This window comes from Pteropus medius, unplaced genomic scaffold, assembly GCF_902729225.1.
Source record: "Pteropus medius unplaced genomic scaffold, Ma_sr-lr_union100, whole genome shotgun sequence".
Taxonomy (NCBI): Eukaryota; Metazoa; Chordata; class Mammalia; order Chiroptera; family Pteropodidae; genus Pteropus; species Pteropus medius.
The window spans coordinates 440,434-462,798 of NW_024345599.1; the positions used below are offsets into that span (position 1 = coordinate 440,434).

General features: G+C 43.0%; 1 protein-coding gene across 1 annotated transcript in view; it reads right to left on the minus strand.

The window, feature by feature from the left end:
• Nucleotides 1-22,365, minus strand: part of DRP2 (dystrophin related protein 2) — a 40,124-nt gene that overhangs the window by 9,496 nt on the left and 8,263 nt on the right. The window contains exons 2-15 of the mRNA XM_039874001.1: nt 18,688-18,864; nt 14,575-14,738; nt 12,798-12,954; nt 11,299-11,419; nt 9,502-9,770; nt 8,963-9,109; nt 8,437-8,515; nt 6,643-6,703; nt 6,287-6,348; nt 5,183-5,257; nt 4,052-4,253; nt 3,743-3,828; nt 1,971-2,128; nt 1,468-1,634 (exon numbers count right to left, since the gene is read on the minus strand). Coding sequence (XP_039729935.1) covers nt 1,468-1,634; nt 1,971-2,128; nt 3,743-3,828; nt 4,052-4,253; nt 5,183-5,257; nt 6,287-6,348; nt 6,643-6,703; nt 8,437-8,515; nt 8,963-9,109; nt 9,502-9,770; nt 11,299-11,419; nt 12,798-12,954; nt 14,575-14,738; nt 18,688-18,795 — 1,856 coding nt within the window. The 5' untranslated portion in view covers nt 18,796-18,864. The remainder of the gene's footprint in view (nt 1-1,467; nt 1,635-1,970; nt 2,129-3,742; nt 3,829-4,051; nt 4,254-5,182; nt 5,258-6,286; nt 6,349-6,642; nt 6,704-8,436; nt 8,516-8,962; nt 9,110-9,501; nt 9,771-11,298; nt 11,420-12,797; nt 12,955-14,574; nt 14,739-18,687; nt 18,865-22,365) is intronic.

Consider the following 22,365-nt stretch of genomic DNA (forward strand, 5'->3'; position numbering starts at 1 on the left):
TAGCAGTGACTGAGTCTTCACTAAATGACTAGCCTTATCTTAGAGACAATAAATCTCCATGAAATCATATGCTCAGACTCCAAAAAGTGTGGGAAACAGCATTGTCTCACTATCTTTTTTAAAAGGAAGGGGTAGCAGGGGTAAAGAGATCATGACATCAAACAGCTTTCTAAACAAGAATGGCCCCAAAGGGTCCAGTCTCACAGGTACCACCACCTACATTGGAGAAGTTACGCTTTCAATACAAAGTGGGTTCTTCTACCAGCCCTGAGCAAGTTGGCTAAAAGTTATTTCCAAAAGTTATTTATAATAATAACTCTATTATTAACCAATATGAATTTGCTCTTCAGATCCAGGTCCAAAGCCAGGCTGAGCTGCCCAGACCTAGTAGTGTAGAATGGTGAAACACTTGGAGAAGTCAGAGGATCCAACATCTACTCCTGGATCTACACTGTATCTATATTATCCAGCTGCATGAACTTGGGCAAGTCACAATCCACCTCTCTGCCTCATTTGCTTATAAAAAGCAGGATGATTGTGAAAAGAGTGTGCGTTAGTGCTTTAAATAGTTATAAAAAAAATTGAGCATTTTATGATGAAAGCCAAATTCAGGATAGTGGTTATCCCTGTGGAAGGAGGTGGAGAATGTAATCAGAGGAACTTCAAATGTATTATAATAATGTTTTATTTCTCAAGCTTGGTGGTGGGCACACTCTATGGGGTGTTGAAGCTGGCTCATCACAGCTCATGACAGCCAGTTGTTAAAATTTCAAGGATTTTCCAAGTTGGCTGATAAATAGAGCCATTATTTAAAAAATAAATTATATAAATTCACAATTAAGTGAATTATATTAAAAACAAAAGTAATAAATGCTCAAAACTCATCACCTCATAATTAATTTACTATTATCTATGCTCTCGAGGTTTACGTCTATTGGATCTACATGGTGGAAATAAATGTGTAACTGCATATCTCTTCCCAACCTCCTATGGGTAGCCAGACATCGGCCACAGTGGGAGTATTTACATCATGGAAATCAGCAAATGCTGCAAATTAGGTTTCTTTCTTGCTTTCTAGAGAGTTGGTTGTGAACCATTTGCCAGCATACTATTTGGTACATAGGTATTCTTATGTCAGGATGATGGGGCTTCTGGGTTCTACTTAATGATTCCTGGGAAAACATGAGCAAATTATTTTCCTTTCTGTGATATTCCCTCACCCTTTCCCTTTTGCTTCTCTATACATTTTTGTAGGTCTAGAATATTTCATAATACAATTAAAACAAAAGAAAATATTTCATCATTTCCAATTTTTAAAAAATTTAAATATTCTGCAATAGAAAGGATTATGATGATATATAACAATGTATAATAGATTAGGTGTAATGATATAATTTTGTAATACATGATTTATATGCAACATGGACTATTTATTATTATTATTCTATCAGGTATTGTTTTCCCTACCTGAAGCCCTTGATGGGGCACTGCCTACAAATAGAGCACTTGGTCTGATGCTTCACTTGCTCAGCAATGGTGACCCGATGCAGAACAGCCAGCCACACCATGGACTGGGGCTCCAAGTTGACCCACTCTAGGAACTGTGAAGCTTCAATGACTGGCTTCCCAGTGCTCTAGGGAAACAAGAAGCCCAATGGCAATGATTGAGGCCTAAAATGTCTTGTGCTTAAAATTGCAGCCCTCAGAGGAGCAGGAGAACTAGCAAAGCCTGGGTTGGCCTATTCTCCAGAGGTGTCTACCTTCTGCCCTGTCCTAGGAGAGCTGGAGCTCTCTCTAGCAGGACTCTGACTCTAAAAGCCCAGAGAACCCTCTGCTCTGTTGTTCCATCCCAACAAACTCCCTTACATCTGAGTAGTTCAGATCAGAAGCTTAGCTCTTAGTCCTTCCTCTCTTCTTTCCACCCTCCCCCCACCATCCCTCCCTTCTACTCTCTCCAGTTCCATACTCACAAAACGGAAGCAACTACGGACACTGGGCTCCACGTTGCTGCCCCCAAAGGCTGCTACTTCCCCCAATTGACGAGGAACCTGAATGGCCTCATGAAGCAGGACACCAAGGTGGCGTTGGTCACACTGGCTGCCTGAGTTGGCAACTTGGCTGAAGAGATCTGCTGGCCCCACCATAAGTTGTAGCCAACCCAGATGCAGAAAAGGCCAGAGAATGGTATCAAGAGAAAGAACAGAAAAAATAAGACAAAAAAAAGCATACAGACTTAGTTAATGACTTTTGAAATTGGAATACCTAGAGGTCCATCCCTGACCTTCTAGAAGCCCAGGAGTTCTAAAAAGAGCATTCCCTGAGTTCAGAGAGAAAAACTGAGACAGACATGAAAAGAGGGAGAGAGAGAGATGAAGACAAAGAGTGAGCTGTGTGTGAAAGCAGTGCCAGACACAGATATAACACTGTTGGGGAAACAGATTCTCAAGAAGCAAGATGCGGGGGAGGGGCTCAAGGGCACCTGAACATGAGTCACACTTGGTCTGCTCTATCCTCTCCTATTCATATAGCTTATATAGTCTGATACTGCAGTAATCTCTCAATTATCCACATAAATGGAAAGAAACTCTGGCATAGATAATCCAAAAAGAGGAGATAAATCAAAGCATTTGATCCTCTAAGTAACTGTGGAATAGACTGTGGTACTTATATTTGAATATGGCTAACACCTGCCCTTTTGGGAACTCCCCCATCCTACCCCAATCTTACAAAAACTTCTCCAGAGATTATTGTCTGTCTGCTTCATGCTTCACCTAAGGCTTAGAAAACACAAATGTAGAAGGCAGAGAGCCCAGATTTTAGTTCTGGATCCATTACTGACTAGCTTTAGAAACTTGGGTAAGTCATGAATCTCTCTATGCTGCAGTTTCCTTACTTGTAAATTGAAGATAAATAATCATTGTCAATCCCAACTCAAAGGAATGTTGGGAGAAATAAATAATATCACAGCTATGGACATGCTTTGAAATGTAAAGTTTTCCCAGATCGCTGTCATATCTCTTCTGCGATCTGATGTAGTACATATCCTTTGCCATTCCGATTAGTCTAATTAGTGCTTTGTAAAAAATGTTTTCTGCGTGCTTCTATCTCCTACTCTGGACTGTAAACTACTTGAAGCAGGGACCATGTCTAATTGAACCTAGTACTCACCACATTTAGCACAGTGGTGAACACAAAGAAAGCACTTGACAACTAATGATGTTGCTGCAGAAAAGTACAAAATGCTGTACACAGATGGAGGGTGAAGAGGAAAGCAAAGGTACTAGACTCCAGAGAGGTTAAAAACTACAGAATGATATACTGTCTACCTCCCAGTAATGGATTATTGTGCCATTGCTGTGTAATCACATGGGAAGTCTCCAGTAGAATGTGACATGCTTGAGCTCCAGACTGGGAGAGGGCTAAGCCTGATAAGTCATGGGGGAATGAAACCAGGAAGTCTGGGTCCTGGGTACCCTAGGATGCCAACTCAGATCCTGGCCAAGTAATTACATCAAATCTGAAGGAACTAAACCCCTTGCAGTGACACAGGAAATAATAGCAGGCCTAAGGTCCATCTTAGCCTTTGGCTATCGTGGGTTCTTTGCAAAAGCCTGGACCAGGAAGCCTCACAAGGTAATCCAAGTAGCCCTCTGCTAAGTCATAAGACCTACCTTCTGCTTGTCTTATATCCCACACCTCTCCCTCCACCCAGCTCCACTCTAGACTTTGGAGTTGTACTCACACTGTAGTTTTTCCTTCACTTCTGTGCCACACAGGCATGCAATGCCAGTCTTAAAGGACAATGCCCGCATCTTTCCACTGCGACCACTAGGTTTAAAAGAAGAGACTGAGAACATGAATATATGGAAAGGGTTAACATATTGGCAGCCATTTCCCTCACAGAGTTGATCCCAGCAGGGCTCTGTGCCAACGATGCCCCAAGCTGAGCTGGGTGCAAGTTTACCATGAGAGTGAACCTTTTCCCACCAGGTCTACTCTAGATGTCCCATTGAATTTCATACTGGAGGCTGCCAGGGCTGCAAGCCCTTACCTATCAAAAACATTGAGGAGCCAGTTGAGGCTCATGTCCACACAGAGCGGCACGTTGACCAGGATGCCTCTTTCCTCTTCCAGCCGTTCGTATAAGGCAGTCAGGCAGTGAATGACCTCCACCACGTCCATCACATGCTCACTGGCCTGCAGATCATGTTCATTGAAGATCTCCAGGGCTGTGGTTAAAGTTACCAGGTCCACTGAGAAAGAGAGAGGGAGAAAGTATAGCCAAAAGAAGAACCCCAGGGGCTAGACAAGGAGATGAGGCCACCAGCTTCACCAAATTTGACAATCTCCAGACCAACTGTAAGTATGATACAAGCTTGCCCTTTACAGAGCTGCTCATACCAAGGAAGGAGGCAGCAAAAGGCCCCCTAAATTAATCCAAAATGTTTCTATACCCATATGTTCTTTGACATTAGTTTCAAAAAGATGGTGGGATGTGAGTAAACTCACCTCCTTTGTTGTGTTAACTCCCAAGAGGTCAAATCCCATTTTAAATTTCTCTGTCTTTACACACATTTCAACTGCAAATAGGTTTGTCCATAAACCTTGTTCTGAGAACCTACAGACCAGTTGTGAGGGCTCAGGTGCGCCTGGGTAAATGCGACATACCTCAGGAGGACTTTTAAATTGTCCCCAATGCTGGAATTAGTGAAGGCAGACACAACAAGAAGATTAAATGAACAGCATCTCTGAGAAAGGCCAGAAGGCACATTATATCTGCAACCATGTTGTCCCCTAACCACTGGCATTTGTTTCAACAGTTCTGCTGCTACATGCAATAACCCCAAGATGGCAAAAGAACACAAGCTCCCAGTGGCTCCAAATCATCAGCTAAGATACTTTCTGCCATAAAAAAGTTGCTTGATTATCCATGTTGGGCAGAGAAGGGACAAGGAAGAAGATAGCTGTGGGTTAATTTGGAAACAATTCCAGAGCTTGGGGAGAATGGAAGGGCCCTGGAAAGTGCAGGTTTCCACAGCTAGTATATCCCAGCCTTTGGAGGGTTCCCATCAAGCCAATCAACAACCCTGGTCAAGGTGGGATGAAAGTGGGAAATATCCGACAGATGAGGAAGAGCAGGAGTGGGTAGAAGGCCTTAAAGGAAGTGCAATGGGAGACTTACAGCGCAGTGCCTTCTGGACTCTGCGTAGCTTCATGGCAGTGCGGTAGGCTGAGAACTTAATGTTGTTGAGGTCGGCTGCAAAGAATGGAAAGAAACCCACTCAGATCAGGGAAATGCAAATTAAAACCACACAAGATACCATTGTATAACCACCAGACTGGCAAAAACTAAAAGTCTGACAATAAGAAGTGTCAGCTAAGATGTGGGTGAATGAGAACTGCTGTTAGAAGTGTAAACTGATACAATCACCTTGGAACAAAAATGTGGTACTACCTAGTAAAATTGAACATTTATGTATCCTACAATCCAGCCAGTTATTATCCCAGAGTAGTGATTTTCAAATGTTTGTTGACTAAGATGCATAGTAAGAAATTCATTCTACATCATGGTCTAATATACATACACTCATGTGTGCATGTATAAATAACTGAATCAAACATTTCAGGAAACAATGGATTTGATAAAGTAAAAACATAACAAAACTAATATCAAATATGACTTTTGCTAAGGATATGTTGCACCTTCATATTTCCTAGTCTATTTCAATTTTTAAAATGCTTGTCATAACATGCTGAAACAATGTTAGATCTGTAGACTGAAAAACATGCACACATGCACCAGAAGATATATACAAGAGCTCTTTAGCAGCATGGTTCTTATTAACTCCAAACTAGAAACAACCTACATCAACAGTAGACTGAATGAAGAAACTGTGGTATACACAATGAAAGACTACAGCAGTGAAATTAATGAACTATATTCGCATACATCAACATGGATAAAATTAATTTGTAACCTAATGGTTAGTGTCTCTTAGTAGCCAAAGATAGGGCATGTGAGAGTCACATTCATTGCATTCTGGACAGTGCCTTTTAAAGTAGACCTGATTCACATCTATAAGTATAATTCCCTAATGCGATGGTTAAATGGTCCAGGGGAAATGTAGAGCCTCCAGTTGAGGGAGGTCCAGACAGGATATGAAAGAAGGCTGCTGGGGGACAAGGAACTCACTTTCATTCCCACCTGTTTGTTGAATGGGATTCCCTTCTGTTCTTATAGAACAAAGGCAGATCTCCACCCTATACAGGAACCCCACATTCTTACCCAGGGTTTGGTATAACTCAGTCATCTTGGGATGGTCCCAGCATGTGGTCTGAGCCTGGTGGCTACAAACAAAAGCATCAATAGCATGAAGGTCCACACTACCATTCCCCCCACACATATGCATGCACCACTCAGTGATAGGTTGGATGCAAAGAGCTTCAGGATCTGAAGGTGAACCTTGAAGATCCCAAAGCACAAGGGTTCACCTTCGCCCAGGCAGAATCTTGAGATGAGTAGGAGGAAAACTTGGACTAAATGGAAGAATCCCAACAGATAAAGAACAACAGGGAAAGGTAAAAAAAAGAAAGGCGAGGGAGCAGGTGACTGACCCGCTTCTGATTCAGATGGTCACTCACTTGATGTAGTAGGGAACTTTGTTGGGTGAAATTGCTCTCTCCCAGGGAACCTGGACAGAGGCTGGTAGGGAAGAACAGAAAGAGAGAGAAGCTGGCTACTATTGCTCTTCAGGCCCCTGGTGACTCCCTTGATATATCCTCTCAAGTAGAGGTCAAGCCCCAAAAGGGGATTCCTGACTCTCATTGCCAGCTCTTAACAGCCCCTGAAGGTGTGGAAAAACTAATGAACGCACTACTCTCCCTGAGGATAAGGGAAAGAGAAGAGGTTGTTACTGATATGCTCATGTGCCAGAGACAGGGCAAGGGCATGAATGGGAATACCTGGCCTCTACCACTATTACAATCTTCTCCTTGAACAGGCTGCTATTTCTATCCATTCAGCTGCAGGCAGCTGGAGTGCTGCTGTGGATATGAAGTGGACTCCACTTTCCTCCTGGGGCTTAAAGCTCTTTCCCTAGAAGTTCAAGCTTCTCAGTCTTATGGGACAATGGGGACTGGCACTGTCCATTTCTCCCTGGTGAGGAACTCTGGAAAAGGATGCTCCTCTCTGCTTCATGTCTTTATCTTCCAGATCTTCTAGGAGAAGCTCAGTTACCTGGCCAACTGCCTCATTGCAGTTTCCCTGGATACAAGAGCCCTCTGCAGGTATAGCTGCATACCAGTGATTATAATAGCAATGGTTCTAACTGCCATTAACATTTATTGAGTTCTTACTATGTGACCAGATACTCTGTTAAATGCTTTGTGTACATGTCTAATTTTCAGATCTATATATTGCTACCACCTCCACTGCTGCCGCCCTGATCTGGGTCACCACAGTACCTCACCTGGATCATTATTATATGCTTCCAAATAGGTCTCCCTGCTCCCACTCTTGCCCCCAATACTCTGACTCTTTTGAAACATAAGTCGGATCATGTCAACCTTCTGCTCATACCCCTCCAAATGTTCTGCATTCTATTCAGAACAAAATTCCAAGTTCTTACCCTAACCTATAAGGCCCTCTGCGCTCTGGCCTCCTGCCACTACTCTGACCTCCCGCTCTCTTTCTTCCTTGCTCATTTCTATACTGGCCTCCTTGCTGGTCCTCAGGCATGTTCCTGCCTTAAGGTCCTGGAAACTGTTGTTCCCTCTCCCTGGTATGCTCATCCCTCAGAAATCCACATAGCTCATTCCCTCACCTCCTCTCCATTGCAACACTCTCATTGATGCCTTTCTTGACCACCCTATTCAGAATTATATTGCCGCCCTCCTTAAGTCCAGCACTTCTTATTTATGCCTTTCCTGCTTTGCTTTTTACCATAGCACTTGTCTCCAATTTACCTTATATATTTTATACTTATTTGCTTATGGTCTGGCTTCCCTCACTATAATATAAGCTCTACAGATCTAAAGACTTTTATTCACCGATGTAGCCTCAGTGTTTAGAATACCTGGCCCACAATAGGCCTTCAATAAATATTGTTGAAAAAATGAAGTCATTTAATACCCATAACACTGTGAGCTAGGTAATATTTTTTCCTTCTTTTTACATATGGGAAAACTGAGGTTCAGAAAGTTTAAGCTATTTTTTTTCAAGCTTGCACACCTATTAAGTCAAGGAGCTGTGACTCAAACCAAGGTCTCTCACTTAAGAACTTGTCCTTTAAACCACTATACCACACTGCTTTATCTTTACTATGTCTTGTATGTCAAGGTATACTGGGCTCCCACTAGGCTCCCAAGAGACAACAGTAGACTCTCTCGGAAGGTGGCTGAGTTTCTGCTAAGTGAGGTCCAGTTTGTCTCACGTACAGGAAAGGAAGTGCTGTGACCCAGGCCCAAAGTCCCGGTGGGCATCCTGGAGCTGCTTAAGCCTCTCGCCAACTGATACCTATGGAAAGAACAGGTAGGAAGTCAACAGATTCATTCCAGATATTTAGTGTGGGATTTCCAGGTACCTCCAGGAATCTTTGTGAACTCCCTCATTGGCTGGTTCTTCTCCGATTTCAGCTCCTCTCACCGTCACCCAACTGCTAGTCCTCCCACAGCATTCCCAAGGGTAAGAGAAGAATACCATTAATTCCAGGCCACAGTCACTCTTCAACTGTCCCTGTCTATCCCAAGTGCCCACATTTAGACAGGACCCTCTCAGATCTTCATTTCAATTATTACCCGGTGGCTTAGAGGTTGAGAAGCCTGTTCCTTGGCCCCTAATTCTCTACTATTCATCATGTAGATCCCATTGCAATGCCCCTTTACTTCCTTTTGGCCTGAAAAAGTTTGCCCTAAGCCTATTATATTGAGGCTCTTCCACATGACTCATTCCAGGCTTCTCTACCTGCAGCTGTTTCCACCGGATGTTGATCTGCTCCAGGGCTCGGGAATTCTCCATTGACAAGTGCACATCAGAAATGGCAAGTTGATGGGCCAGATCATTCACCAACTTTATTCCATCTTTCACGGGGGAGATTTCTTCTTTGAATAGCTGTAGAAACAGGGCCCAAGTGCCATAGGAGACAGGGAGTGGGAAAGAGGAACCATTAGTCATTCACTGCAACTCCTCCCTCTTCACTCAGAGATTTTGTCTCAATAGCACAACCTAGGTGCTTGCCTATTAGGGCAACAGGACTAAGATGTGGGTAGCTACTATCTTTATCCTCTTCCTTTCCTACTCTCAGAAAATACCAGAGAAAGAGAAGACAGTAGAATGACAGAGGCGACTCTAGCAAAACCAGCCCATGAATTCAGCACATAAACTGATAAGCACAGTTGTAGTATAGGTCAACAACGGAGTCTCATCAGTAGGAACATTGTCAAGGTCTGAGAAGAGTTTCAGGTCTCAGGGTGGACTGTAGCCAGGTGAGGGGACCTGCATACCTTAAGAGTCTGGATGTGGTCAGGGAGTGAATCAATGAAGAGATCCCCAATGGGCTCCCAAGTGGCTCTGACTCCCTCAGCCTGGGTCAGAGTAGTGCTTAATTCCTCCATTGCCCCTTGGATCTCCAACAGCTGCTCTAGAGTGCGCTCAATATGGCGGTGCTGATCCACACAGCGGGCTGTAAGCTTTTCCCATAGTTCACTGGCCACCGTTGCCTGCTTCCACACAAAGCGGCTAAGGTTCTGGATCCGCTGTCTGGGAGAGGTATCTGCAAGGGCAGGCAGGAAGCCAGGTCAGGCCAACCACGCAGGGGGATCCCAGGAAAAGACAGGGACAAAGACAGCCCTTTGTAAGATGTGCATGTGTGTGCACACGTGTGTGGATTTGTGCATATATTTATATACATGCAAATATACATATTTTCCATGGTTGAACTCTTTTGCACATTCAGGTTTTTTTTTTTAGTTCAGCTTTTTATTTTGAGGTCATTATAGATCCATATACAATTGTAAGAAATAATACAGAGATCTCATGTACTCTTTACCCCATTTCCCCAAATGGTAGCATCTTGCAAAAGTATAGTACAATATCATAACCAGGATATTGACATTGATGTTATTCACTAATTTTGTTCAGAGTTCCCCAGTGTTACCCATACTTGTGTGTGTGTGTGTATTTAGATCTATGAGATTTTATCACATGGATTCACTATCATAGCCAAGAGATCATGTTGTTGTTTTCCATCTATTATATCATGGATCTCCTCATATTCTTAAAAAATGGGCAAGGTAAATAGTGAGTAAAATATTTTAAGAGGCACAGTGAGGCCAATCATTCAGAGTCCTATTCACATGACCCTGGAATGTGATTTTGCATTAGTGTCTGCAGCTCACTTCCATCCAAAGAAGGGGTGCCAAGAAGGCGTGAAGACCCAGCCAAGGAGAGGTTAGTATAACTTGACCAGTTTTGCCACCTAGGCTCCTAAACTATAGGTTACCTCTTCCTCTCTAAGACCTCCCATCCTCAGAGGTAGATTCAGAGTCTTAAAACTTCAGGGTATTTGGAATTGTCCTGCTCTCTCTTGAGCTTGTCCTATCTGAGGCCTGTCAGGCTGTAAATTGTGTACCAGCCTCCTTTTCAGGGACTCAAGGTAAATGAGAGGTTCAACAGCATTGACAAAGGGCTCAATTAACATAAGGCTATTCATAGCCAATCTAGGAGGGTTTAAGACTCTTCTGGAAAAGAGGGCTTGCTGAGCCACCACTCAGACCTAATCCCAGCTGCCTTATGTGAATCTAGACCTAGAGTAGCCCACTCTATTGGGGGAAGGGGCCAGAAGTCATCAGGGTCAGTATCAGTATTTACTTCTCAAACATCACCACCTAACTTTTTAGATTTTAAAAAGCTTTTTTTAGTTCCTGGTTCATTAGAGCATTGCCACATGTCTCTATGTTAGAATAAAGCAGTATGTTTTTAAAGGACATATTAATAGTTTGATTCACTGAGCCAGTTCAATGCATTTCAATCTTTTGTTTATTCTTTTTCATGCCTCATTAGAAGGCCACACATGATGCTCCAGAGCCACATACAGCTTTGGGCCACACACTAGTCTCCCTTGCTCCACCCTCTAATCTCTTTACTTTTTCTTGCAGTATGAATCTTGCTCCTCTCCAGCTTTGGACTCCTAGGAGAAAACTATCCTTCTAGATAACAGCTGAGAAAATGAGTTTGGGGAGGGCAGGAAGGTGTTTAACAGTTCAGAGTTCAAGAAGGGGAAAGAGAGAAATACTACCCACCTTTCCTCTCCAAACGAGGCTCCTCTAATTCCTCAAATGGGTGCTGGGACAGAAAGGCCTGAGCTGACTCCAGCACAGAGTAGATATAGGGGCCTCGAGACTTGACATCTTCCATAAAGGCCTGTGAAGTTTAGCAACATGGTCAACAAGGAAGAAAAGTCTTTCGATCACTTTAAATTCCATCCTGCAATGGACAACCTTTCTTCTCCTAAGTGTAACTTGATCCTTTGGCATTATCATGTATCTTTGGGTTACCCAGACAAAAAGAGGTACAGTCTTCCCTATGGGCAGAATAACTATGACACTGGGATGTCTATGTAGTATAAACTGGGTCTGTCTATGCCACAGGGTAGAGAGAAATGTGGGATTTGGGGTTGGAAATTTTGCTTCTCTGCAAGACTCAGAAAGTCCCCTGTAAGGGACTTAGAGAAATCAAAATGAGAATGGGCAGGATTTATATTAAGATTTTAATTAATTTTTTTCTTGAAATGCACATAGAAAAAAGTACAAATATAAAAAGTGTACAGCTCAATGAATTCCATAAAGTGATTCCATCTCTGCAACCAGTATTGAGATCAGGAATCAGAACTACACCAGCAACCCACAAGTCTCCCTCATGGTCCCTTCTGGTCACTATCTCATCCCCTCTACTCCCCCGGTAATCACTATCTTGACTTGTAATACCACTGATTAGTTCTTTCATTTTTGAACATTATATAAATGGATTCATACCATATGTATTCTTGTTGTATCTTTTTTTTTTTTGCACTCAACATACTGTCTTTAAGATTCATCCATGCTGTGGCATGTAATTATAGTTTATTTTCTTGCTATATTATATTCCATTCTGTATGAATTTTAATTGTGATATGATTGTCATATAACCTTGTGTAATTTTAAGGTATATGACATATTCATTTGATATGTTTATATTGCAATATGATTGTCATTGTAGCATTAGCTAACATCTCTGTCATGTCACATAATCATTCCAGTGCATTCTGTATTTATTTTTAAGAAACATCTATTGTTATTTTCTGATTATAGAGGTGATGTATGTTATAGAAATCTTAGTAATTTCAGAAAAGTATGAAGAAAATTAAACAATTTCATCACCTAGAGTTAACTACTGTATTTTGATACAGTACCTTCTTATATTTTTATATGCATGTATAAACATCTATATAGATTTTGAAATCTACCTGTATATAGTTTTATATCTTATATTTTTTTCTTAATATTACATTATGTTCATTTTCTCATGTTCCCATTAAAAATCAGGGCAGGATTTTAAGGGAGGCCAATATTTGATGGGAGGAATAGAGAGGAAAGTTTAACTTTTTCTGTGAAGAAAAAATCCATAGACTAAAGAGACTGCACATAGCTTCCTGTTACTTTAAGTGTCTAAACAGAAGCTGGGTGTCCATCCGTCAGGGTATTGCAAGAGATCCCTTCCAACTTAGAGGCTATACACCACAGCCTCCATGATTCTAACCTACCACATGTATCTCCTTCTCCTGTTGCACCAGGGCCACATCCCCTTGTAGCGGCAGCTGAGCTGACAATTCCTCATCCTTTTGGCTGAGCCAGTCAATAATCTCTTGGAGAGGGAGCTGAAGCTTTCCACTGTGGTCTGAGAAAGCCTCTAGGCGAGCACTGCACACAATGGGTAAGACCAGTGATTTTCAATCTTCTTTTTCAGTGGTAAAACATTTTTTTTCCAAATGAATACTTATGTATATCATTAACATATAAAACATATTAAAGAGGAGCTGTGCTAGTTGAAGTGGCAGGAAGTCCGGAGCCCTCCCTCCTACCCACCCACAGAGACACCTTCACATGGTGCTCAGTGCTAAAATCAATGGGTAGGACTATGGGTGGGGAGGTATCCCAAACTTAACCACTTAACATGTCACTTTGTGGACATCAGTTAACACAGTTGGGTGCCCAGCATCAAGCTGGAAAGGGCAGGAAAGTGAGCAAGGCATTAGAGGTGATGGCTGTCTGCTTGCCCTCTTGCCCAGGAGGAACTCCAGTCATGCCAAACTGCTCTTCCTCAGAGGCTTCTCAGAGCCTGCCCTCTGAGCAGGAGAGGACGCAGTAAGTGGAAAGGGCAAGTCTAGGGGTTGAGTGTGGCACACATGGGAGGAAGCACCAAAAATAAGAAGCCCAAGGGTCCCAAAGGATGATAGCGACAAAGGCTAGAGGTTTAACATATGAAAAGTGAAAAATGTGTACTGTATAATCATCCCTCTCTGCCTTGCTCAATAAATGAATTATGAGTTGAGGTCCAAGTGGTAAGAAGCCAGAGGCGAGCCTAGGCTATGTGCAGCCATTGAGCTCATTCCCCTTAGATGACAATAATAATTATTCATTGCCTCCTTACCACCTGAGCCAAGCCCTTTAGCTACATTTTTGCTTCCACTAATTTTTAAAGCAACCTTATGAGGCAGGCACTACTATTACTCAGAGAAGTTAAGTAATTTGCCCAAGGTTACACAGTTAAGTCATTGATAGAGCTATGATTTGAATTTGGGTTTGTCCGATGCCAGAGTCTGCATTCTTTCAACTTCTTCACACTGCTTCATCCCTCCCAGAGCCTCCCAGAAGCCAGGGGGTTAGGCTTTGATGATAGGGAGTGGAGAGGAAAAGTATATGTGTGTAAGAGGGAAGGTTATACAGAGGAGTACAGAAAAGAAGAACAACTGATATAGAAATTGTCTTCCAGCTCTTACTGACTTGTCCTTAGTATGGGGGAGGGCTAGGTGGGCTATATAACCATTGGATAGGAATAGAAGGATGAATGGATGGGAGAGAGAGCAGATGAGATCTACTAAGATGGAGGACAGTTATGAGAACAAGAGGAAGAGAGTAATCATATCCTTCATTTATACACCAGTGCTCTTCATATCAGAAAACATTTTCATATCTTATTTGAATATTCACAACAACACTGTGAGGTAGTTAGGGCAGGTATTATTATTCCACTCCTTTAAAAAAAATCCAAACAAATGGAAGCTAAAATTCAGATAACCCAAACTACTTATCCAAGGTGATACAGCTACTTAAAACTGAAGCTCAAGTTCAAGTCTCCTGACTTCTGATCCAAGGTTATTTCCCTAGCACCAGAGAAGGAAAGGGAGGAAAGGGGATAGTGAGACTGATGAGAGGGTGACACATAGGCTGAGAGGAGATTGGCAAGCTACAACACGCAAAAGGAGCCCAACACCTTCAGAGCATGGTCCCTAGATCCTGTTTATAGAGGCCCGGCCTTACCGGAGATTGTGAGACTTCTTCTTGATTTCATTCCAACACAGATTCATGGCTGGTAATTCCAAGGGTCCAGTGGCACCAACAGACCCGTTGAACAGCTTTGGGCTTAGACAGGAAATCCCAGCACCATCCTGAGGAGGTGCAGGGAAGGTGGCAGCAGCTCTAACCTGGACAGAAACACAGACATCCTGTGATCTCTGGTGCGTGCCACACTTTGGTCTGCACCAAGCCAAGAGTGGGATAGGTGTGAAGAAGAGGAGAGAAGGGCTTGTCCCATGGTGTATTCGGGAGTGAGATAAAGGAAGACTCAGTGGCTCTGTTCATTATAAGGTCCTCTCTTGGTATAGGTTGGTCGCATATAACTGCTGACTACTATCATTATTACTCTTATTATTGTAAGTTCTGCCAGGACAGCTGCCTGGATAGAATCCCGGAAGTCCTTGCATTAGGTAAGAAATGTTCAGAATTTCCAAAACACAGGCAACCACAACATTCAAGGCGAGCTATAGGTTCCTATTTTAGGGTCCCATAGTTTACCCAATCTTTTGGAAAAGGAAGCTGAGGGGCTGCCCCATAAAAATTCGGAGAGAGAGAGAGAGAGAGAGAGAGAGAGCGAGCACGAGCGCAGACCAGCCAGAAAGAGCTATTTGTAGTAGATGTCCTACTCCCCCAATAAATCTAGACCTTGATGTCCCCTCTCCCTCTTCCCCACCTGCATTTCCCACCACAGTCAGGAAGCCTGGAAATTATCCTAAAGAGTATTGTTTATCTTAGGGGGATTGAGAAAGGGCTAAAGCAGCATTTTGGATCCTTCTCTCCAAAGGACTCTGACCAGAGTTGGCAGTTAAGAGGACCAGCCATAGAGCCTGCCAAAGTCTTGCTTTGGACCCTCAAGCTCAGAGCCCATCACTTGCTCACCTTCTGGGGTAACGTGGGGTTTGGGAAGTTAGCTACGTCCAGCACAGTGCCAGGACTGCACAGCTGAGATGGGGGACAGTCAAGGGTGGAGGGAGGGAGAGTGTGGAGGAAGATATGTCAGCTGAGTTGCTCCATGCCAATCTGGGGAAACCCACCAGCCTGCCTACCTGTCCCCATGCTTGCCTGGTCCAATTGGTGGCTGAGACTCTCTGGTCTCCCTTTCCCCCAAGACTTCTTTCTCACACAAGACTTCTGCCCCACAGGCAATTTAGGAAACCGATCATCCCATTAAAACCACAGCTCACAGCCACATACTGAAAAGGAAGTAAGGGAGCAGACAGGCTCTGGGGCAAAGCTCTGAACTCAGTCACCATGTGTTCCCATGAGCTAATCTTACCTGTACTGCCTGGGTACTCCATTGCAGGATTGAGTAGCTCCATAATTATCTCTTAGCATGAATCTGAACCCAGAGCCTGGTGAGCCACAGGCAGAGTCCTGACAGGCTCTGGGCAGGCTCCCTCAGAGGGCAGGAAGAGCTGGTCCAGGCCAGGAGGCAGGAGCTGTCACCCTGTTTGTTTACTGACTCCTCAGGAATCTGGAGGGGGTGGCTATATCAGGGCTCGGCCCCTGAATCAGAGCTTTGTCTGTGGAGAATTCCGGCTTGCTCCCAACTGAGCCCGCCACACCGGGGCCTGGAGGGCCCTCCTAGGCTGGCAAGGTTGGCAGGAGTGGGACTGGGCATTCCATGGTGCTGAGGAGGGCATGTAGAGGGCAGCTTCTGTTGATTTATTTTCCCTTGCTATGGAAGACACAAAGGACTCACTCTGCCTCCAGGCCCACCCTTCCCTGTGTGGAGGAAAGGATCAGACCATTCTGATGACAAACCTCTAGTAAGCCATTTCTCTAAGAACTGGCAGAATGATGGCCTTGAAAACAAGCTTTGTCTTTGACTAAGTAAGTGTCCTCAGAGGCAGTGAAGGATGTGTGTGGCACACCTGAGGACTGAGTCATGGGATAGCAGGATCAGGTTGTTGGGCAGCAGATTTATCTGAGCCTACGGTAAAAATGTGGGGGTGCTCTGTCCTGCCTTTAGGAGGCAGACACAGTGGAGGGAGTGTCATATCCTCCCAGACCTCTCACTGCACCCTAAGGCCAGGGGAAAACAGATGGTCTATGGGCATCCCCTTGGACCTCTCCAGGGGAGGGAGAGGGCAAAATGGAAATAGCAGCTCCATATGGGGATCCAGTGTCAGGGAAGCTCCTATGGCTTGCCTGTGCTGCCTTGGGCCACTGGCCTGAGAGGCAGGGCCCCTTCTTGAAGCAACCACTCTCTTCCAGCTGATTTGCCTGGGGGAAAGTTTAACATTCTCAAACTGGGCCCCCACCCCTCAGCACTGAGGGAAACACTTCGTTTTTACCAAAAAAGATTCTGTTTCCACCCTCATTTATCTCCCACAGAGTCTTCTGGACTTTCCACAATTTCACATTGTTTTCATGTTGAAGCCAACCTACAGGAATAGTTGGAGCAGCTGCCTGACCCTTTCTCGGGATCTGGGGTGGAGCCATCAGGGGTGGATGGGGGATGGCAGGGGATGGCAGGCCAAGAATAGGGAGTGGCTCTAGCTCTGGGTCACAGCTTTGCTTATGCTGGCATAACTGGGTTCAAGCCAATCTCGTGGAGTTCTTAGACTAGGAATGCCCCAGATTTAGAAACCACCCCTTGTGACCAACTTGCCACAACCAACTTGTCCTGGTTCAGAAGGAAGCACCCATGTTGAGCTGATTCCGCCCATGTTAGCTTTTCATTCCCTCTAGTCTTCTTCTTAGTTTCCAAAACCCCACTTGACTTCCTTACTGTGTCCCTTCACCATGTTTTCCCCTCCTAGCTCCCCCTTCTACTCACAAGTTCCCCTAGCAGAGTCAGGCACATAATAGGCAAATAATGAACAGTAATTGTTTTCTTTCCTTATCAATGGCCTACATCCAGTCAAGATGTTTGCTTCTCACCCCCACTCCACACAGGGCTCTCTCTTCATCTCTTCAAACTTTAAGATAAAGTCAGGGCTGTAGGGAAATAAGAGAAGTAGCTGGACAGTGGCAAAGGAGAAAGGTTGGTTCCACTATTCTCAATCACAAAATGAAGGCCTCAGGTCCCTGTGCTTAGCCTGTTAAGTTTGGAGGGGGCAGACAATGAGCAAGGTGAGCCTTTTGGAAGGACCTAGGCTTCTCAATTCCATGATCCTATGAAAGTCCCACTCTGGGGAAGGGGTAGGTACACTGAGGGTCTCTAAGTTAACACTGGCTTTGAGAATATGTTAGGGTCAGTCCTTTCTCTCTGGGTAGATGTGGGAAAACAGCTCGGGAGGACCTGGGTCTTATGCCTCTTTAGACCTTGACTCTCTCTCTTTATTTTCCTCATATATTCAGCTGCTGACTGTAATCCCAGCAGGGACTCAGCACCATAGCCCTTCTGTGAGATACTAGGAAACATAATACTTTCTCACACCTTCATGGCCTGTGGATCCCAAACATTGTAGGGAAGGCAAAATATGCTTATGCTTCTTCTTTGTCCACTCGACTTTCCTGTGGACGTCTCTGTTGTTAGGAAAGGAGGCTGCCCTCTTCAGATTACTACCTCTTACACATTCTCTGCCCACCCACCAACATATACAGGCAGGCACACACAGCACCACCTCTCCACTCCTAGAGCAGAGAGAAAGGAGAGGCAGGTATGAAGCTCAGGAGATTCTTAGTGGGGCTGAGACGGGAGCTTCAAGTAAGACTAGGGACTTGAGAGGAATAAATGGAAAGAGAGAAAATATTCTACAGATGCAGAATATGAGATACACCAAAGAGAAGCCAAGGCAAAGGAAGGTCCTACTTTGCCTAGGCCATGCTCTGAAGGATCACGCTCTTCTGGGATCCCAACTTGGGAAGTTAACATGGAAGCAGTCCTCCTCTCAGCTCAGGTGGACCCTTTGGCTTGCCCAGCCCAACGTACTTCCTTGCCCCATGCTCTCCATAAAAGGCCTCACGAGTGACAATGGATGGGCCAGAAGGAATCCCCATGTTATCCAAGGGGTTTTATGTATATTGAGTATCCCTGAGCCCTAGAAAGCATAGATACCCACAAGAACATACACAGATCCCATGTTCACCCTTTCTCCACACATCTTTCTTTTGTTATTGGCCTCTTACCTGAAGCTGGGGACAGGCACTTCGGAGGCTGCTGCTGTGATGGAACTGGTCAGCTGCCTGCCAATCATGACATCTTGGGAAGGTGTAAGGGCATCCCTGCATGACCATAGGTTATGTCAGAACCGAGGATCATGGGAGGTGAGTATGGGTAGTGCACCAACCATTGCACATAAGCACCTGGAAGAGTAACGAGGAGAAATTTAGAGTCGAGACCTATAAAAAGCCTATGAATTCAACACTTACCCAGAGGTGCCTTGATCAGTTATGTAAATAAGTATGCAAAGCTTACTAATTTACCTCATAGTTTTTCCCAGGCCATCGTGTAACATAAAAGACTTTATTTAATTATTGATCAATAAAGTATTTATTGTTTATCTATTGCACTTTGTGCTAGAAACACAAAGATAATTTGCTGTTTGAAATCTCATAGCCTATGGATGGGGATGGGGGAGATACAGGGGCAGTCATGTAAGCTGATAATTTAAAAAAAAAAAACATTTATGTGGCAAATGCTATAATCAAGGTTTGACCAGAGGGTAAGGGGAGCACAGAGTGGAGGACAACTAACTCTATCTGAGAATGTAGAAAGATTTCAGAGAGACTGCATTTGAGATGACTCTTGAAGAATGAGTAGATATTTGTCTTTGCGGAGAAGGGGAGAAAAGAAGAACAGTCCCTATTCAAGAGTGAATGTCACAAAAGACTTAGAATGTTCAGAGAACAGTATATTCATTATGGCTAGAGTTTAAAAGGCACAGAGATGAAAAAGACATGCTGCCTGCTCCTGAGGAGTTCACATACAGAGAGAACAGATATGGGAAAAATAAGACCATAAAGTGTCACTTGCGTTAATGACAGAAGTATTGATGTGATGGAGTGAAGGGATAGATGAAGTGAGTTCTACCTGGTTATGTCAAGAAAAGTCTCCCTAGAAAAAGTGTACTTGAGGTGAGTCATGAATGAGAAATTGGATTGTTATTAGATAAAACAAACAGAAAAAAAAAACATTAAAAACAGCATGGAAGTAAAATGTGTAATGTGACCAGACTTTAAGGTAGGTGCCTTGTAGGGAGTAGCAGACGAGGTTAGAAAATGAGACTGTGGCCAGATTGAGTCATGCCTTGAATGACAAGCAGAGGATCCTAGGCTTTCTCTTGTAGACAACAGGGAGGCACTGAAGACTTTAAGCTGGAGAGTGACATGATCAGATTTGCATTTTAGAAAAGGCCCTCTGGTTGCCTTGCGAAGTGATTCTCCCAGGGGAAGAACCCATTGAGAAGCTCTTATAATAGGGAGGCAGTTGCGGTAAGGATGGAGCAGAGAGCATGGCTTTGAGATACACTGAAGAGGTAAAATACATTGGGCTTGCTGATCAGTTAGATGTGAAATGAAGGGTGAAGGAGGTAAAGGAGTCAACTGTTTCTAATTTGGAAGCTGGGTAGAGAATGTTGCCAACAGCAAGAGAGAAAAGGCAGGAGAAGGAGCAAATTTGGTGAGGCAGGGGGTGTAATAAGCTATACTTGAGACGTAGATTTATTTTATTTTATTTTATTTTTAAAGTCATGAAAATATAGTTTGAGCATAGCAATTTTATTTTTATTACTTTATTTTTAATTAATTTATTTAATTCATTAATGTCACCACATATTTGACCCCTTTTATTTCATCTACCTCCCTCCTCCTCCCTCCCTCCTACCCTCTGTTAACCACTAGTCTATTATCCATGTCCATGAGTCTCTGTTTGTTTGTCCTGTTAGTTTGTTGCTTTTAGGTTTATATCCCACATAAAAGTGATATCATGTGGTTTTCGATTTTTTCTGTATAGCTCATTTCGCTTAGCATGATTATCTTGAGGTCTACATGGGTTGTCACAAATGGCAATATTTCATCTCTTCTTATGGCTGAGTAATATTCCATTGCATATATGTACCACCACTTCTTTAGCCAATCGTCGATCATAGGACACTTCAGTTGCTTCCATTTCTGGCCACCGTGAATAATGTTGCTATGAATATCAGTGTGAAGATAGCTTTTCAGATATGAGTTTTCAAGTCTTTGGGGTAAATACTCAGTAGAGGGATTGCTGGATCATATGGTAGATCAATTCTTAGTTTTTTGAGGAACCTCCATACTGTTTTCCATAGCGGCTGTACCAATTTTCAGTCCCACCAGCAGTGTATGAGGGTTCCTTTTTCTCCGCATCCTCTCCAACACTTCTTATTACTTGTCCTGTTGATAACGGCTATTCTAACAGGTGTGAGATGATATCTCATCGTGGTTTTGATTTGCATTTCCCTAATAGCTAGCGATAATGAGCATCTTTTCATATGTTTGTAGGCCATTTGTATGTCTTCTTGGGAGAAGTGTCTGTTCAGGTCTTCTGCCCACTTTTTGATTGGATCGTTTAATTTTTTGTTGTTATTGAGTTGTATGAGTTCTTTGTATATTTTGGATATTAGGTTCTCATCAGAGGCATTGCTTGCAAATATATTTTCCCTTTCAGATGGTTGTCTCTTTACCTTGTTGACAGTTTCTTTTGCTGTGCTGAAGCCTTTTAGTTTGATGTAGTCCCATTCATTTATTTTTGCTTTTACTCCCCTTGCCTTTGAGGTCAAATTCATAAAATCCTCTTTAAGTCCAAGGTCCATGAGTTTAGTTCCTATGTTTTTTTCTATGCACTTTATTGTTTCAGGAGACATAGATTTAGATATAAAGAGCTAAGCTTAAAAGGAAGATATGAGTGAAAAAGTTAGATTTTCAAACCAATTGACGGCATAGTGAATGTACACGAGTATGATGAGAATGGAAAGCAAAGACAATACTTGCAAATAATAAAAGTGACATCTTTTAGTGCTAGGCAAAAACATGCAAACCCTGATCCAAAGGGTAGAAAATGAGCATCTTTGACTCCTGATTCTGATGATTAAATAGCTACCACTATTTCAGTGGTTCCCAACACTTTAGGTATAAAGGCCCCTTCTTAAGATTAAAATAAAAATCTCACTTCACCCACTCATACCTACAATAGATGTCCTTTTAGTACTTACAGACTGAGAAAAACACTTATCCATTTAAAGATCTGTAGACTCCTTGCATTAAATACCTTTCCCTCCTCTTCAGGGGTCCATGGTCCAAAGACTGGAAACTATTACAGATCATGGAGGTGCAAGAGTTCATGGACATTTTATTGTAGTCAAAGCCCCTATAGATTACACAGCTACATAGCTCCTCATCTGCAAACAGATTCCCAAAGAGTGCTTGAAAAGGTGGCTCTCCTCTGATTCAACATCCATACAAAAGAATTGGTACCTCCGATAAAAACGAAGTATTAGTATGGATGTGTTATAAGCATGAAGGCTACAAAAGGCTTGCTTTCAGACATCTTTTTATATTAATATTTTGATTTTTGCTGATTATTCAAGTAGTGTATGTCCTTTATAGAAAAACTGGAAAATACAAAGAAATCATAAAGATGAAAATAAAACCAGCCTAGAGATACTACTACCACCTAGAGATAATCATTACTAACAGATGTGAAGCCTTACATAGTTCTTCTATGAAAAAAATACACTTTTAAAATAAAATTGTCATCATATATGCATCATTTTGTATTATGCTTTTTTTCATTTGCCGTTTATATCACAGTTATTTTAGAATGTCACTATTACTCTAAAACAT